General features: G+C 42.8%; 1 protein-coding gene across 6 annotated transcripts in view; it reads left to right on the top strand.

The window, feature by feature from the left end:
- ARHGEF10 (Rho guanine nucleotide exchange factor 10) overlaps positions 1-18489 on the top strand; it is a 99918-nt gene that overhangs the window by 42427 nt on the left and 39002 nt on the right. For all 6 annotated transcript variants that reach the window (XM_081905965.1, XM_081905964.1, XM_081905968.1 and 3 more), the window contains 5 exons: positions 2450-2566; positions 3908-4000; positions 5673-5843; positions 7648-7793; positions 11282-11454. In XM_081905965.1, coding sequence (XP_081762091.1) covers positions 2450-2566; positions 3908-4000; positions 5673-5843; positions 7648-7793; positions 11282-11454 — 700 coding nt within the window. The remainder of the gene's footprint in view (positions 1-2449; positions 2567-3907; positions 4001-5672; positions 5844-7647; positions 7794-11281; positions 11455-18489) is intronic.

Below are 18489 nucleotides of genomic sequence, written 5' to 3' on the forward strand. Positions count from 1 at the left end.
CTGGAAATGTAAGGAAAATGAAGGAACATTCTACCACCTCTGGTGGACTTGCCCTAAGGTGAAGGCCTTCTGGGAAATGATATATAATGAGTTGAAAAAGGTGTTTAAGTATACCTTTACCAAGAAACCAGAGGCCTTTCTTCTGGGCATTGTCGACCAGAAGGTGTTAAAGAAAGATAGAACATTTTTCATGTATGCGACAACAGCAGCAAGGATACTACTCGCCAAGAATTGGAAAACTCAAGATCTACCCACACTGGAAGAATGGTAGACGCAACTGATGGACTATATGCAACTGGCGGAGATGACTGGCAGAATCCGAGACCTGGGAGAAGAGAGGATGGAAGAAGACTGGAAGAAATTCAAGATTTATTTACAAAAATATTATGATTTATCGGAATGTTTAAAAAGATGCTTAGTTATAAATAATTGGCCATCACTAAAATAGATCAGGAACTGATGAGAAGAGAGATTAAGAAAAACAAATTAGTAGGAGAATAATTTTATTGTAATTAAGCGGTTTTAAAATTTGGAAATAAGATGATAATTTGCTGGACAAAATTTTTTAATGATGTAAATGGGAGTGGGAGGCGTGAGGAAGTTCAAAGAGGATATGAAATTTTGTTAAACAAAGTAATATTGTATACTGTTATTGGATGTTTTCTTTTTTTTCTGTAAAAACCCTAATAAATATTTAAAAAAAAAAAAATGAAGGTGACCCAGAAACTGCAATTAATCCAGAATGCAGCAGCTAGACCACATAACACCGGTCCTGAGATATCTGCATTGGCTCCCAGTACGTTTCCAAGCACAATTCAAAGTGTTGGTGCTGACCTTTAAAGCCCTAAATGGCCTCGGTCCTGTATCCTGAAGGAGCGTCTCCACCCCCATCGTTCAGCCCGGACACTGAGATCCAGTGCAGAGGGCCTTCTGGCGGTTCCCTCATTGCGAGAAGTGAGGTTACAGGAAACCAGACAGAGGGCCTTCTCGGTAGTGGCGCCTGCCCTGTGGAATGCCCTCCCAGCAGATGTCAAGGCAATAAACAACTATTTTACTTTTAAAAGACAACTGAAGGCAGCCCTCTTTAGGGAAGTTTTTAATATTTAATGCTGTACTGTTTTTAACACTTGATTGGGAGCCGCCCAGAGTGGCTGGGGAAACACAGCCAGATGGGCGGGGTATAAATAATAAATTATTATAATATATATATTATATAGAGGGCATCATGCTAGCTATCCCTGCCCTAAGAAACACAGCTTTCCTGCATGTCCATACAAAGGACTCAGATACCTTAGAGGGGAGGGAAACAGATTAACCCAGCTCCATTATATTTGGGGTGCTGCTTTAGTAGTTATACCAGCAGGTGCCAGTTTAGTGGCTTGGGAAATCTCCAGAAAGATATAATTGCTGTCACAACTGCTGCTGTTGCCGCCAGTTAGGTAAGTGGGAAGTGAGTTATTCTTGGCATGGACTGAAATGTGATACGAAGAACCCACAGGGACATAAAGCTTACCTCCTTTTTCTGGCAAGGGGTGCACCCAGAAGTACCATGTATTCATGGCGTAGGTTTCTGCCTTTTGAAAGAACAATGTGACATGATGCTGGCTTGGTTATGTGCACAGAATGGAAGATGGCAGGATCTCCAAGGATGTGCTCTCCAGGGAGCTAGCTTCAGGCACCGGACCAATTGGCAGGCCAACTCTATATTACAAAGATGTCTGCAAACATATGACATGAAGACTGGCAACATGGACCCCACTGTGTGGGAATCTCTTGCAGATGACTGCAGTGCCTGGAGACAGACAGACAGGTTGTGCATCCATAGCAGTGATCAGAGGAGGAATGACCGCTGGGAGGAGCGCAGAAAGAGGATATGTCATGATACACCTACATGAGCCCACCTGGATGCTTTAATCTGCGCCAGCTGCAACAAAACATGTCTCCCCCATATCAGTCTCTACAGCCACAGCAGGCGCTGTAACCTTCCAACAGATTGACTTCATCCCCAAAGGCACACTCCTCCCATGGTCTCCTGAGACAAATGCCAACAGTATTTACATTTTCATCCCACTTTTTGTCATGGAACTCAAAAGTCATGTGCATAGTGGTCCCAGGCAGTTTCCCCTCCAGGCACTGTCCAGACCTCTTAGGCTTTTCAACACATTTGTTAGTTTTTGAGTTGCTGAAGATGGGTGGAATTTAGGAATGTTTGGACTGAGATCAAACTACTTCCTCCCCCCTCCCCAAAACTATGTTCTTGAATTGTCAAAGTCCTTAAGTACAGTATAATCTGGATTTAACTGCCATATAACTTCTGTGAGTCTTAAGTGTTGAATTAAGAGGGTGGTTGCTGAACTATGGCGAAGCGATTAAAGCTTGGTGCTCTGACGTAGATAATGCAAAGGAGCTAAGAGATTTCCGACTTTACTCTCTTTTTTATGTATTTCAGTTTTCTAAATCTATGGTGCTGGATGCTTACAGCGAGTATGTAAATAATTTTAGCACTGCTGTGGGGATTCTAAAGAAAACGTGTGCCACTAAACCTGCCTTCCTTGAATTTTTAAAGGTGAGTGTATTGGGCTTTTTAAATTCTGAAGTAGGTGGGGCAAATAGGAGATCACAAACTGAGGGAAGGATCTGACTCTGTGGCTTCGTTTTTAGTAGTTTGGTTTCATGGGTTGTCAAGGCAATTATGAATAACCAGTGTTCAGATTTTGGACTCAATTAATTTAATTCTATGGATACACGACCTTCTGGTCATAAATAATGGTAAAATATTTACAGCCATCTATGCAGTATCAGTGAACTATTATCCTTTCTATGTCTAAAGCTCAGACTGTAAGTACCATTGTTTGTGTAGCCAAAATTGTACTTTTCACATGCAAGAGGGAGTATGCCCAGGGGTGTTCCAAAGTTCGCAGAAAAACATAAAACTCCTTAAGAAAAGGCTTTCAGGGGGAACCTTCCAAACAGCCATGCAAGGCCTGAGCACACTCATAGGGTACAAATTGCTTGCTAACAGTGTGAGGCGAAACCATGGAGGGGGAATGGAATGGAATAGCTAGACTCTTGAACTTGAGAACTCCATGCTGCAACATTTTGTCGCGGGTCTCGACCTGTAAAAATCTACTTTTTGGCGAAGCACAATGTAAAAATGGGCACACAGTGGCCATATTAGCACATAATGCTGACCAAAAAAACATAGTTGGCTACATTGGACAGAGTATGGGTTGCATGCTAGTGCAGTCACTTTGAGCAGTCCTCCCCACCCCCCACCCCCGAGTTGAGAAACAAACCAGGGAATGGTTGGTTTAGCACTGCCTCCAAACAAACCACAATCAGAAGCTTTGCTTCCCAATCATGATTCGCTTGTGAGAAACAAATGGCAAGTGACACAAAATCACCCACTCCTTTATTTATTTCCCTACTCTAGGAAGAGAAGAGCAAAAGCTGTACATAGCTTATGCACTGGCTAATTTGCCTAATTGAGCCGCTTGGGCTTGCCGATCAGAAGGTTGGCGATTTGAATCCCCGCGACGGGGTGAGTTCCCATTGCTCCGTCGCAGCTGCTGCCAACCTAGCAGTTTGAAAGCACACCAGTACAAGTAGATAAATAGGTACTGCTGCGGTGGGAAGGCGAATGCCCTGTTTTCCGCCACAATGTTCCGCTGTGCCAGAAGTGATTTAGCTATGCTGGCCACATGACCTGGAAAAGCTGTCTGTGGACAAACACCAGGTCCCTCGGCCTGAAAGCAAGATGCGCACCGCAACCCCATAGTCGCCTTTGACTAGACTTAACCATCCAGAGGTCCTTTATCTTTATGTTATATGTGAATACAACTTTTACCTCTGTTATTAAAAAAAATGTGGTTGATACAAAGAAAGACTTGACCCTTTCTCATTACAGCAATGCCAAGAATCTAGTCCTGATAGAATTACACTCTATGGCTTAATGATGAAACCCATACAACGCTTTCCTCAGTTCATCCTACTGCTACAGGCAAGTGCAGTCTGATCATTCAAAGTACTTGCATGCACTGTTCATTGGTTACAGTTCAATGTTATTTGGCTAATTCTAAGTAAAAATTAAATGCACCATGTAATGTACTATGCAGTTGTATTTTTGAAGCCAGTGAGACTGTGTATGTTTTCATCAAGAAATGGTACAAGTATTACCCAATTTCATATACAAATAAGTGCAAATGGTTTTCATGAGCAGTTTGAATTTTCCATCTGCTTTGTTTTGTATGCTGTTCCATATCCAGTTGCGAGCTCGAGAAGCAATTATGCAATGTACCTATTCATAAGAATAATATTGCAATCTGACATGCAATATATCACCAGTGCCAAATGGATTCTTCAGGAAATTTGGAGGGAGCAGGGCAAGATGGGATGGAAGTCAAATGGCTGAACACCTCCTCAGTGCAACATACTGCTGCAGATCCTACTTGTAGTATATAGTTTCATAAGCTTGTCTTCCTCAGTCCTCCCCCGCTTCCAGTGCTGGCATTAATAGCCTCCTGATAGCCTCCTAAATGGGACGTGGGTGGTTCTGTGGGTTAAACCACAGAGCCTAGGACTTGCCGATCACAAGGTTGGTGGTTCAAATCCCTGCAACGGGGTGAGTGCCCGTTGCTCGGTCCCTGCTCCTGCCCACCTAGCAGTTCGAAAGCATGTCAAAGTGCTAGTAGATAAATAGGTACTGCTCCAGCGGGAAGGTAAACGGCGTTTCCGTGCATTGCTCTGGTTCGCCAGAAGCGGCTTAGTCATGCTGGCCACATGACCCGGAAGGTGTACGCCGGCTGCCTCAGCCAATAAAGCGAGATGAGCACTGCAACCTCAGAGTCGTCCACGACTGGACCTAATGGTCAGGGGTCCCTTTACCTTTACCTTTAGCCTCCTAATGCCTGAGCCATATGAACTCCATGTCTGTGAAAAAGATACTGCTTAGTTGGTCACCTTTTATTATAGAGCCATGACTACATGGAATTTAGTAGGGCCATGTTGCAAAATATCCTTTGGAACATAAAACTTTCCACGGAAATATAGAACTTGCCCAACAGTACAGAATCTATCAGGTGATGAGCTGATGGACTGGAACCATTGATAACACTTCCTCATTTTCCCCCTTATGCAATACATAGATGCTGATATTTTGCACCCAAAGTATCAGTATCAAAGTATCAGGAGGAGCATAGCAGCCACAATCTTTGCTCTGAGAAGCCTGCATGTTTGCTCATTTGCATGGCTTAGTGCTGCACATGCAACAGTGCCTGTATATTCGAATGTAATGTACAGCCCACAACATAGAAATAGGTTTAAATGGATTAATGAGCGATTGATAGGAAAGTATCATCCGGTTAAAATATGGCCCTTGCCTCACCCCTCCATGTGAAGAAGAGTTGTAAGGAGACATCCTAGGCTTTAACAACCTGGATGTGGATGGAAATTTGTCAAATCTGGGGTACTGGGAACATTTTTGTCTGTGCATCTTTCTTGACATGCCAACCATATTCTCAGGCACGTGCTATAGGTACACTTTAGAGATGATGATGGGACAAAAGGCTTGACATTACTGCTTGGGTATCCTGAGATCATAAAAAAAATAAATCTTGACTTGTGCTGAAATAGTAACCATAATAATTTGGGGTTTTATTGGGGGGTCTTTTAAGGATATGTTGAAGAACACGACTAAAGGCCACCCTGACAGACTGCCTCTACAGATGGCCCTCACAGAGCTTGAAACGTTGGCAGAGAAATTAAACGAAAGGAAAAGGGATGCAGATCAGCGCTGCGAAATAAAACAAATCGCAAAAGCCATGAATGAGCGTTATCTGAACAAGGTTGGAACAGCCATCCTTTTGCTCCTTCCTGATTTCTCTTGTAGAGGAAGTAGATATCAGACAAACCAGATGCCTTTCACATTGAGAGTGTGGGTGTCTATTTTTCCCCCCTTCCTGTGCTGGAAAATGGCATTTTGAGGTCATGTGTTTGGTTCAGTAGCACTGTAATGCTGACAAAGCCATCTTCTAAAATGTACCATGTGGTTTGGGGTAACAATTGTGGTGGAGATGTTTACCCACCAAGGTCAATAACTTTATTATATCTTTATCCTTCCCCATATCTTCAACACATACTTTGCACAAATGTATTTCTGTTTCAAGCAAACTGGAAAACACAACTCCAGCCAGTACCTTTTAATCTTTCCTCCACTAATGTTGTGTAGGATATATGTTTCAAAGGCAATTTTTCCTTTTTTTAAAAAATGGAGTTGGAAACTAGTATGAAATAAGTGGGCATGACATGAACACACCAAAAAAATAAGCACTTCTTCTAAGTCCCACTTACCCCATTGGGAAAGATTTAAACAAAGGCAAAAACATTCTTTTTTTAATCAGGCCTGTAGTTTTTTTTTGTTTTTGCTGGTTTAAATGTATGTGTTAGCTTTTTGCTTAAAATATTGAATGCTACTTTGAATTTCCATGGCAAAAAAGCGACTAATAATTTTAATTTTAAATTTATTTATTAAATTTATGTTGTTGTTGTTGTTGTTGTTGTTATATACTACTACTAATAATAATAAAAACAATAATGCTTCCATTAAGTAGAAAATAAGTGTGACCAAGGGAACAAGCAGGAGTCAGGCTGGTGGATTGGTTTGTGTTGATGAATATGCAGTGCTATGAGCCCTTCTTTTATACTATGTCTGTCTCCATTCAAATGCTAAATCATATTCTAAGGCTGGATTCAGCCAGCAGCAGAGCAAGCCGATTGGGTGCCTGGGGCGGTGCGTGTGCTCTGCGGCCAGGGGCGGGGCCAGCCGCCCGCGGGACAGGGCGAGCCAGGGCAGGATGCTCCGGGGGTCTCCGAGGAGTCTGCCTGCCTCCTCCCACTCAGCCGCCCTACAGCTGAGGAGGAGCCAGCGGGTGGACCTTTTGGGGCAGCGTGGAGCCTGCGGGCGCCCAAGCCACCGTGTCACTCTCAGGAGAGATGTGTAGCTCGGGCACACTGCAGGCCCCGTGGTGAGTGCCGCCTGGCATTTTGTCACTCCTTTCAGTTGTAACACCTGGGGCGGCCCACCCCCACCGCACCCCCTTCCTCCACCCCTGGATTGAGGCTGTATCATTTTTGCCTTAAGAACACCCCATCAGAGTAGGAATCAACAGCTGTGGCCTCTGGAGTTGGAGTTGCCAACCTAAAGGCAAAAGGAGGGTTTAGCCAGCGGTTCTCAACCTGTGGGTCTACAGATGTTGTTGGACTACAACTCCCATCATCCCTGAGCTCTGGCCTTGCTAGCTAGAGGTGATGGGAGTTGTAGTTCAACAACATCTGGGGACCCACAGGTTGAGAAAGGCTGGTTTAGACGGAGTGTCTGTAGCAAAACAAAATTCTTGTTACTCAGTAATAATTGCAACCACCACCCCTTGACCCCATTCTCAAAGTGATTATTCAAGGAAAGTTGTTGATGAACTTGCATTGACATAGCCAAGGTTTTAATAAAATTTACAAAAACTGTTGTGCGTGCCAGATCCTGATTCATAGAAGCTTTTAAAGCAAAAAATAAAAACCCCATTTCTAGGAGTGTTATGAATTAGTCACTTTGGGGTTCTCTCTCTCCCTCTCTCTCTCTCTCTTGCAAAACTTCAGTTACTTAGCAGTGGGAACAGGTGCCTCGTGCGAACTGATGATATGCTGGAAACTGTTTACAACGACAGAGGAGAAATCGTGAAAACCAAAGAGCGGCGACTCTTCATGTTAAATGATGTACTGATGTGTGCAACTGTGAATGTCCGGTAAGATTCTACCTGCGTTCTCTAAAACAGAGAGTGGGAGAGTTCCTGAAATTTGGCAGCACTGTTTTGTCTTTTTTTTTTTTAATTGTGCTGATCACTGTGATGTTGAGGTGTTCCATGGGTTTGAGGAGAGAAATAAAATACCTATGGGAGATATCAAAAAGCACCTCAAAAGCAATTGCAAGTCATTGCAGGCACTGCACCCCATAAGCAGGGTATCACTTCCTTATCCTGGTACTCTGAAATCTTTGTGCCTTCTGCTTCCTCTATGTTTGTGGTTCAGAGAGATACGATCCCTCATAACCTTTCTCAAGAGTAGCCAAAATATGTAACTACAGAGAGTGCAACAAGTCCTCCTCTAGGCAGGTGGGCAGGGAGAGTGGCTTGGTTGCTGCTCCTGTTGCAGCTTAGCTGTAGGGTACCCTGAAGAGTGTGGGACATGGGTGGTGCTGTGGGTTAAACCACAGAGCCTAGGACTTGTGATCAGTCCCTGCTCCTGCCAACCTAGCAGTTCGAAAGCACATCAAAGTACAAGTAGATAAATAGGTACCGCTCCAGCGGGAAGGTAAACGGCGTTTCCGTGTGCTGCTCTGGTTCGCCAGAAGCGGCTTAGTCATGCTGTCCACATAACCCAGAAGCTGTCCCGCAACCCCAGAGTTAGCCATGACTGGACCTAATGGTCAGGGGTCCCTTTACATTTTAAGAGATCTTTACAGCTGTGAATCTTAGGTACACTTGAGAGTAAGCCCCAACTTAATTCAGTGATACTTATGTCTGAGTAAACATTCATAAAACAGGCTGCAAAAGTGCCTGGCTTGTTTGGGAACCAGATTGTTAGTGTCAGATCTATGATTTTATAGTCAACTCAGAGCGGAGTTATAAACTATTAGTATACACTGCAGAAAAGGAGAGACTGTGTGTGTGCGCGCGCATCCATGCATGTGGGGGGCTGCATGATGTGCATGTTTGTTGTATGTGTGTGTGAATTTCTAAGTTTTGTGAAGTGGCTACACACCGCTTTTGCATGTGGTTCTTGGTGGACTGGCCAAGGAGCAATGCTGCCCTAAGGCTGAAAAGGATATCTGAGAATGTGGAGAGAGAGAGGATGCAGTTATGCTGAAGAGAAACTGTGTTGCTGTAACTGTTACACATGGCTTTTCTGTTCTGCTGATTCTGTGAATATGGGAAGGGACCCAGGTCAGTGAGAGTGCATGCTTTTTATGTAGAAGGTCTCTTGTTCAATATCCAACATCAAGGGATATCTGCTAGAACTATGGCACTGGGTTAGATGGCTTGAGAATCTGGCCTAAATCACCTTGATTTCTGTTGCCCTTCAGATTGTTGTTGTTATTATATTTATACCCTGCCCCAGCCACTCTGGGCAGCAACTAGCAGGATAGTAAAAATACGAAAAAAATATCGAACATTAAAAACTTCACAGGGCTGCCTTCAAATGTTTTCAATAAAAGTTAGATAGTTGTTTATTTCTCCCTGTGTTCCACAGGGTGGGTGCCACTACCGAGAAGGCCCTCTGCCTGGTTCCCTGTAACTTCGCTTCTCGCAGTGAGGGAACCAGCAGAAGACCCTCGGAGGAGGACCTCAGCGTCCAGGCTGAACAATGGGGGTGGAGACACTCCTTTAGGTATACTGTGCCAAGGCCACTTACTCTAACTCAAACTCTCATCACCCCTTGCAGACTGTTGGGAGATAATATGAGTTGCATTCCAGCAGCATTCTGAAGGATGCTGAGTTTGTTTAGACCTAACTCACTGTGAGCTGTTTGCTGGGTGCAGATTAGAAAGTACCTTTTTGTTTGTAGATATTAACACTGTAATCATTCGTGTTTTGAATGTGGGAGATGTGGGACAGCTCTGTTTCAAGCTCTGGCATAGATTTTCCTGACATATACACATTCCATCTTTTAAAATAGGTCACCAATGCCCATCCTACAAATCCGATCAAATGGAGTGAGGATTGCAGAAGCTATTTGCATAATATAATTAGGCCATGATGCAGCAAATCTTTTTGCTCCATGTTTTGCAGATCACAGTTGGGCTCCTTCCCCCTTTTGTTTCTCCCATTGTTCACAAACAAGTGGACAAGTCACAGTGCATTATTCAAGCCCCATCTAGTGCTGCTAGGAATCTCGAGAGAGAGAGGGTTGCATGAGGGCGTAGGTGGCACATATTTACAAATGTAGGCTGAGTTGGTCTCTCATCACAGAGAAGCTCTATTCAGCAGCATTCCTATGGCAACTGCAACATGTCCTCTGAATTTGACATATTGAAGAAAACAGGCCTACCCTGTTTCTGAGCACCAGTTTAAAAACGCTAGAAGGAAAAAGGAACCTTCTCAACTTAAGCAAGCAATTCTGATCCAAGATTTCTCTAGATATAGTCATATGTGTTGTTAACAACTTTTAAGCCTATTGAATCACATCCAGACTGCCCTTATGCAAATGGAAGGGGCTGAGGTTCAACAATATCTACTGGAGAGCAGTGTAGAAGAGATGATTGCCACGTCTAAGCTGCATTCTCATCGCCAAGTTGAATGTTGTTTGCAGGGTATGTCGTCCACCTCCAAGCATCTAGCACATTTTTTCCAGAAGCACAGGAGACTGTAGGAAGAAGGGGGAGCCAGCAAAAATTGCCTCCTTCCTACAGAGCGTCCAGTGGACAGAGTTCTGCCCACAGGTTGTTTAGATGCTGTTATCATTAATGGGGTTTATAATTTCTCCAACTTTCTCCTCTCCTTCCATCTGAAAATTTACGGTCTTGTTATGCGTTTGTGATTTAAAATGAAGGGTTGTTGTGGCTATTCTAATATTTCTCCTGTTCTACTGTGTGCCTGGTTTTTTTCCTCTTGTAGGATTTTTTATGAACATATATATTTAATCTATCAGCCTTCATTCATATGCTTGTTCTTAGGGCCAGCCCTATCATAAGGCAGAATGAAGGTTGCCGCCTCAGGCAGCTGATTTTGGGTGTCATTGAAGTGTAGCAAATAGTTAAGTTACTTATTATCATTGTTATTATCAGGGAAGAAGAGAATCACTTGTGAGAAACAAAAACTTGAGGTGGGGGTGGGATTCTAGTTGCTGGTTCGCCTCACACAGCATAACACCTTGGGCTGGTTCCGGCATATTCTAATGTAAAGCATAAAAGCAATATGTAACCAAGGTCTCAGAATAGCTATACAAGGTGTTTCCTCAGAGCACTGTGTCCTAGGGGGAGAGTGAAGGGAAGCCTGCAAAACTGCCTTTTCCTTTTGCATGATATCATTTTATCCTTTAATTAGGAAAATAACTTTTCCTTTGGAACCTCCCCCCCCCCCCAAGAAGCAGCTTAAAAATAGGAGAACACCTTTAGGAGGAAAAAAATAAAGAAAAGTATATCAAAACATTTGCAGTTGAAAGTGTATGCTGGAATTTAAATGTCTGCTAAAACATCTCTCATACTGTAAACTGTTCTCTTGTGGCCTTCTTTCAGTTCTTCCCATGAAAACAGTGGCATTGTGACTGGCGAAAGGTACTTACTAAAATGGAGTGTTCCCCTTGGGCATGTGGACGTTATAGAGTATGGGAGCAATGAAGGTCAAGATGAAAATTGCAGATTCCCTCCCCAACATTCCTCTGAGAATATTGCTGTTAATGCCAAGCCAAGTAAGTATCAGCTAGTATTTTCTTATGGCTACTCCTTTCTCATTGTTCATGAGTTGGTGGAGTGCTTTCCTTTATGTCATTACCATACCACAAGTTATGTTTTTATGTTAATATTTGGAAGCATGGCTCCCCAGCTCTAATGTTTAGAGAGTGTGATCATCTTGGCGTAATTTGATATTATGCAACACTCCTATTGTGAAAACTACAAATGCCCAGTCTGCCAAAGTTGAACTGGCAGCCACTGGTGAAGCTGATGTCTAGTGAGTAATATTGACATATTTTGAAATTTGTGTTCCAGTGTCAGTGGACTAAACAGTTTTCAGACAATGGATTATTTGGATAAATAAGCACTTGGTTTGGTCACATTGATCTCAGTTGACTAGAAGTTAGATGGGGTGGGGTATAGCGTCTCAAAAAATTACTGTGAGCTAAAAAAATGAGGGCATTTTCATGTTGAGCAGATCTAGAGGTCTGTAAGTACTTCACATCTGCCACAACAAACATGTGTTTTATGTTATACCAGGCACTTTGTATGAAATCCACTCTTCCTGGTGTAGTTTAAAGTAGTCTACATTGTGTGTGCACTGCTTCATAGAAGCATTTGACAATACTGAGTGTGCCCCGTGCCCTATGACTTCTCAGTTGCAACTGTAGCACCTGTATAATGTATTATTAACCTGTGAAACTTGCAGAGCTTCTGAAGCAGGTGCACATGTTGTCTGGGTAAGACTCAGTGTTGGAATACTTCCACCAGATATGAAGGATTGTATCAACTGACTTTCCTACCCACCCATATGCTGGAAGCAGGCTCTTACAGGCTTTCTCATTTTAGGACTAAAACTTGGAGAGCCAACATCTTCCTTTTAAAAACAACAAACCTTCTTATACAAAGTGAACTAGTTTCTGTTCATTCTGGAAGAAATAAAGAACAAGCATTTATTTGCCCAGGCAGGCAAATTATGTGACCCATGAGAGCAGCAAAATAACCAGACTGTGATGGGATGGTAAAGGTAAAGGTACCCCTGCCCGTGCGGGCCAGTCGTGTCTGACTCTAGGGTTGTGTGCTCATCTCACTTAAGAGGCCGGGAGCCAGCGCTGTCCGGAGACACTTCCGGGTCACGTGGCCAGCGTGACGAAGCTGCTCTGGCGAGCCAGCACCAGCGCAGCACACGGAAACGCCGTTTACCTTTCCGCTATAAAGCGGTACCTATTTATCTACTTGCACTTAGGGGTGCTTTCGAACTGCTAGGTGGGCAGGAGCTGGGACCGAAAGACGGGAGCTCACCCCGCCACGGGGATTCGAACCGCCGACCATACGATCAGCAAGTCCTAGGCACTGAGGTTTTACCCACAGCGTCACCCACGTCCCTTGTGATGGGATGAAATCAGGCCAATTTTTTTATTGACAGCAGCAGGCAGGGCAAGGGTGGGCATGGCATTGGATCCCAGGATCAGTTCACCATTCCACAAGCCCCATGTTGATGAAATGGATTAGCTGGGTTTGGATCGCTCCAAACTTATACTATGGGACTCGGCCAGTGTTAAACCTTGCAAGCCAAGCAAGCAAGGTCTCACTGGGGAACCAGGGTGCAGATTCCAACCAGATACCGAACCCACATTTAGGTTTGCCGTGGTCAATCCTCCCCTTGGGCCCCTTATGGGGGTTCCCTATACTATGCTGATCCTGCCCAATGCCATTTCTGCCATCATACAAAACAATGTTCTTCCGCCTAACAACGGAAAGCCATATTTTCACTGAGGGAAAACCAAGTGCCTATCAGGTTGAGGGGGGGGGGGAATCATTTCCAGCCCTGTCAACCAGTGACCCAAAATTGCACTAACCCAAGGGTGGGTGGGTGGGCAGGAAGCTCTCAAAGCAAAATGTCCGTGAGCTCCAGGGGAAGCAGCCTTATATAGGGTTTCCTCTCCCCTCTTCAGCAAGGGCTCACGGGACAGATTTTTCTCATGAGCCCATCACACAGAGAAGATATTGCGCAAAACCATGCCCAGTATTTTGCTGCAATCTATGGGCCACAGCGCAGGCGGGCAAAGGCATCCCATGCTTATTGGGCATGGAACAGGGCTTTCAATCCTTCAACCCATCTTGTACCACAGTTCTTTAAAGGTTGACCAGGTTTATTGACAAATGAGTACTAACTAATGTGGACAGCTTCTGGTTTCCATAGGAACACTGAGGATCAAACCAGATACTCCTTTGGTTTTCATCCCCCATAATGCATTGCTCACATTGAAAGTGCAAAATGTATAGAAAGGAAGTTATGCTGTTGACCCTGCCCTGGTGTTGCATGACTTTTCCTGCCCACAACATCCATGCATTTCTGTGGGTATCTGAGATAGGGGAACCTTCACACTTAAGTCTATGTCAGGCTTCCTCAAACTCGGCCTTCCAGATGTTTTGAGACTGCAATTCCCATTATCCCTGGCCACTGGTCCTGCTAGCTAGAGATTATGGGAGTTGTAGGCCAAAAACATCTGGAGGGCCCAGGTTGAGGAAGCCTGGTCTATGTGATCCTGGAACTCTGGTGAGACATTGTTTTCAGCTGTGATTAACTGGACACCAATGGAAGGTAACAAGCAGATATGAAGGAGTTGAAAAGGCACTCATAGGTCTATATAAATGGCTGTCTGCCTCCACAGATTTATCTAATCCTTTTTAAAAAGTTATTTGAAATTGTGGTGATGGTATTCCATCTTGTGATAGTCAGTTCCTTCAGTTAATTATAGACTGTGTGAAGAATTACTTTCTTTTGTCAGTCCCCAGTTTACTGCTGATCTGCTTCATTGGCTGACCCTAAATACCTGTTGCTACGAAAGAGAATTTTTCCTCCACTTTTGCCATCTTGTTAGGCTTAACTCTTAAGGAAGTAAACAGCTTCATCGTTTACTTGTCCTTTTTTGTACCGTCTCCAGCTTGAACTGAGAATGGGAGACAGGAAATTGTTCTAATTGCATTTAAGAGTATTAAGTTCTTAAGGATTACCTCGTCTAAGACAGCTCAGAAAAAATGTGTTTATATGTTTTATAAAGTAACCTTAGTATGTAACGAACAACCTTGTTGTGAATTGTTAATTGATGGTGATTTGTGTCCTTGGCTTGAATCACCCATACAGCATTTGTCTATTTTCTCTTCAATAATCTCAACCCTACAAAATCATTTCTTTGTAGGGAGAGAAGTTGTTGCAATACCGTCCTTACACTGTCTGGCTTCTACAACTTTACATTTCATTTTACCTTTGGTTAATTGTATCAAGTGATATGGCAAGATAATAGATTTTAGTTAGAACTGTGTTTTGAGGATTTTGAATCCCTCTTTATTCCTCCTGTAAATATCACATAAAGAATGAAAAATTAAGCTGTAAGCTATATAAGAGGCCAGCTGGATACCATTTTATTTATAACATTTTTTTGTTTTTGTTTTTAAATACAGCAACTTATGCATATTTAACTTCTGCACATTCAGCTTTACACACTTGGCAAGAAAAAAATTAAAAACAGGAAAGGGGTGTGGGCATGCAGGTAAAAAGACTTTGTCAATCTCACCCACCATTGAACCCAATGTGTTTTGACTATATGCAATTTTGGCTTCTGAAGCAATCCTCGGACTTACTATAATAACAACTTTCTTTACTTGAAATCCCACTGCTTCAGAAGGCTGTAGGAACTACTTCATACAGCTGTAACTGACCCTGTTGCTGTGCTTTGCAGTTTGTGTTCTGAGCCCCAGGCAGCTCTTTCGATGACATTTTCCTAAAGATCCTGGCCTAGGCATTTATAGATACCCTTCCATTCAGGTGGTACAGTGGCATCAGCCTCGCTTGTGGTACAAAACTGGTTGGCATACAGGGCGCTTGCTAGGCTTGGTCACATGGTTACTAGAGCACTGTAGTTTAGGGCATTTGCACTAAATAAAATCAATCAGCAGAGGCAGTATGTTACGTAATAGCCATCCAAATCCCAAACACTTTTTGGAAAAGTGAGCATCCCAAGGGTGGGAATTTCATAGTTTTGGTACCACCATGGGCAAAGGTCCTGCCCTTCAGAAGACGGGGTTAATTGAGGGCAAGCTCATGTGGTCCTATATTATCGTATTGTATCGATCATTCTATTCTATTCTATTATCTCATCTCTCATGTTTGGTTTATATTACAAGGATTATAAATTATATGTAAATGTCTATCGAGCAAGTAGAAAGCAAATATTTGGTTTCTATAGAGGTTTATCTAGCAGAGCCTCATTGCTTCATCTTAGATCATCCTTATTGCTGGGATGGTTTAGTAGCTTTTAAAGACATTGGTTTCACACTTAGGGCTCAGAAGTAGCTGGCTTGATTTCAGCAGAAAGTGAGTACAACTTAAAGCTGAGCTAGACAACATCCCTGTGAAGAGCAAGAGGAATGATTGTGACAAAATTAGCTTGGCTTGATTTTTAAAACACAAATCTGTAGGAACCATTAATACTGTCCTAACTAGCTGTGAAAAGGGCTTAATGTCTTAAATCCTCTTCTCCTGAAAGGAAAATAACTTGTTAACTCAAATATCTCCACTTTTTAACTGAAATAGGCTCTCTGTATGGAAATAACAAAAACGTATAACTCTTGTTTTGGTTGCGCTTCAGGAATAATATATTCACTCAAAGATGTGGCAAAGGTAGCAAGTGCTGCTGCTCTGAATTATTTAAACTTCCAATATAATTTGTGGCAATGATGCAGGCAGATGCTGTGATGAAGATTTTATTTTGGTTTGGTTTTCCACTGTGTATTTTTGGATTTCTTTGTGTTACGGAGATGACAGGCAATTATCAAACATTTAAGGCATATATAGTATGATGGAACCACCTTCTTTTTAATGGAAGCTCTACCATAGTCCTATTATAAGGGCTATAGTGGTTTGTTTCACTTTGCTTCTTAATACAACCCAACTGACCTTCTTAAAGCATGCCAGGATTTTACCACCAAACATATGGCTGCTTCTTTCCTGACCTCAGAACAGTTTGATATTTTTGTTGTACCGCAGTGCTTCTAGAGCAGTAGACTGGGATTTACCTGTGGGTCTTGGGCCATTTTCAGGTGGGATTCATTGCCACATCCTGCTCACTTGTCTGCCCACTTCCTAGCTCTGCCATAGCCTTTTATTGGACCAATGTTTTGCATACTGAGTAAAAGTAGCCGGGGCCGGTGTTATATGGTCTCGGCGGCCACTCCCAGCCACCGGTCTAGCTGCTGCATTCTGGATTAATTGCAGTTTCCGAGTCACATTCAAAGGTAGCCCCACGTAGAAAACATTGCAGTAGTCCAAGCGGGAGATAACTATAGCATGTACCACTCTGGCAAGACAGTCTGCGGGCAGGTAGGGTCTCAGCCTGCATACCAGATGGAGCTGGAAAGTGAAATAAAATATCTAATAATAAATACTTTAAAATGGGAATAGAAAGGGTAGGGATAATAGAGAGAACTTGCTGCAGGAGGAAGAAGTAAATGTAAAGAAAGTGGCAGGGTTTTTTGAGTGGGTAAATAAGGTGCAAGTTGAATGTGAAAGGAGAGCAGGAGAAGAAATTACAGGAGATAGGTAAAAATACCTTGGGGTCATAGTGGAGATGTCGACGCACTGTGCAACAGCCGTGTAAAAGGCAAATTCCATGTAGGATTAATTAGGAAAGGGGTTAAAATAAAAGTGCCATTATCATAATGCTACTGTACAAATAAATGATTATTATATTGTACACAACAGTTCTCATGATAAGATTGTATCTGCAGGAAACACTCTTCTGTAAAGCACAGTTGTGAGGTGATCTTTTTAGTATCCTGGTGCCAAGCTGCATATGGCTTGGTACACCAGAAACCAACACAGTGAACTTACCTTGACAGCTAAGTGGCTTCCAGTGCAATTCTTTAAGCAGCTGTATAACATGGTGGCAACTGTCTGCCCCGGTGTGTCTGCATTTTGCTCTGGCTGTAGCTTCTGGGCCAACCTCAAGGGCAGCCCCACATACTTCGCCATTACAGGGATAAAATAGAAGTTAAATGTCAAAAGCAGGGAAGAAGAAATTGCAGAAGGTAAGTAAAAACCGTTCAAGAGGCATTTTGGAGAGAGGGGCAAATATAGAATTAACATCCACTGCACCAGCAAATTACTTCTAAAATGGAGAGCTGAGCCAAAATACTACCAGAACTCATGCCTGCATTTAATGTGAGGAAAGCTGAACTATGGCATCTGTAAATTAATACGCCCTGATGCCCAGCTTGTTTTTTATATGTATCCCATGTATATGTTCAAATTGGAACCTCTTTGCATTGTGAAATCTGCTTTATAGGTTTATCTGGAACCGCTGTGCTAAGCAAACTCCAGTTCTTCTCTTCTTCCTGCACCCAGTTTGTTTGTTCAACTGTTGTCTTGGGGGTTTGGGGGGGGCGGTGTTGGGAAGCTTTTGGAGGTAGTCATGGAAACGGCAACCGTGCTAGTTCCAACTCAGAGTGAACGACAAGTGAAATGACTATTGTTGGGGGTGGTACAGATGTAAAGAGCTTTGCTTACATAACAGAAATGTGCAGGAAGTTTGTAGAGCAGCAGGAGCTATAAATAAAACTTGGCTGCTTTATCACTGGCTTTGACATTAATAATGAATCTGTAGAGCCAGGAGTTTGGTGATCAACATCTAAATCACCACCGAGGCTTTTTCTTTCTCATTTAGCTAAGCCTCTGGTGGATTTTTTGTTTGTTTCTTTTTCACAAACAGCACCAGGCTTTGTTTTTTAATTTTTTTTTTTAAGTGTATTTGAAGATACTTGATAAGGTGAAAAGCTGGAATTATCCTCTTCTTTGGCTGATTTGTGATATTGTACAATATAAGCCTTGATTTGGGGGAGGAGAAGGAAGAGAAGCATGCAAATTGACAAATCTGTATATACATTCGTAATAACTGTATTAATATTTTTTGACACTTGGAATGAAAATGAAATTAAAAAATTATCCAGAAAAACCCCTCCTTCCCCATATAAAACTTTTAAGAGAGGACCGA

Source organism: Podarcis melisellensis (assembly GCF_964234715.1).
Source record: "Podarcis melisellensis genome assembly, chromosome: 3".
Lineage (NCBI taxonomy): Eukaryota > Metazoa > Chordata > Lepidosauria > Squamata > Lacertidae > Podarcis > Podarcis melisellensis.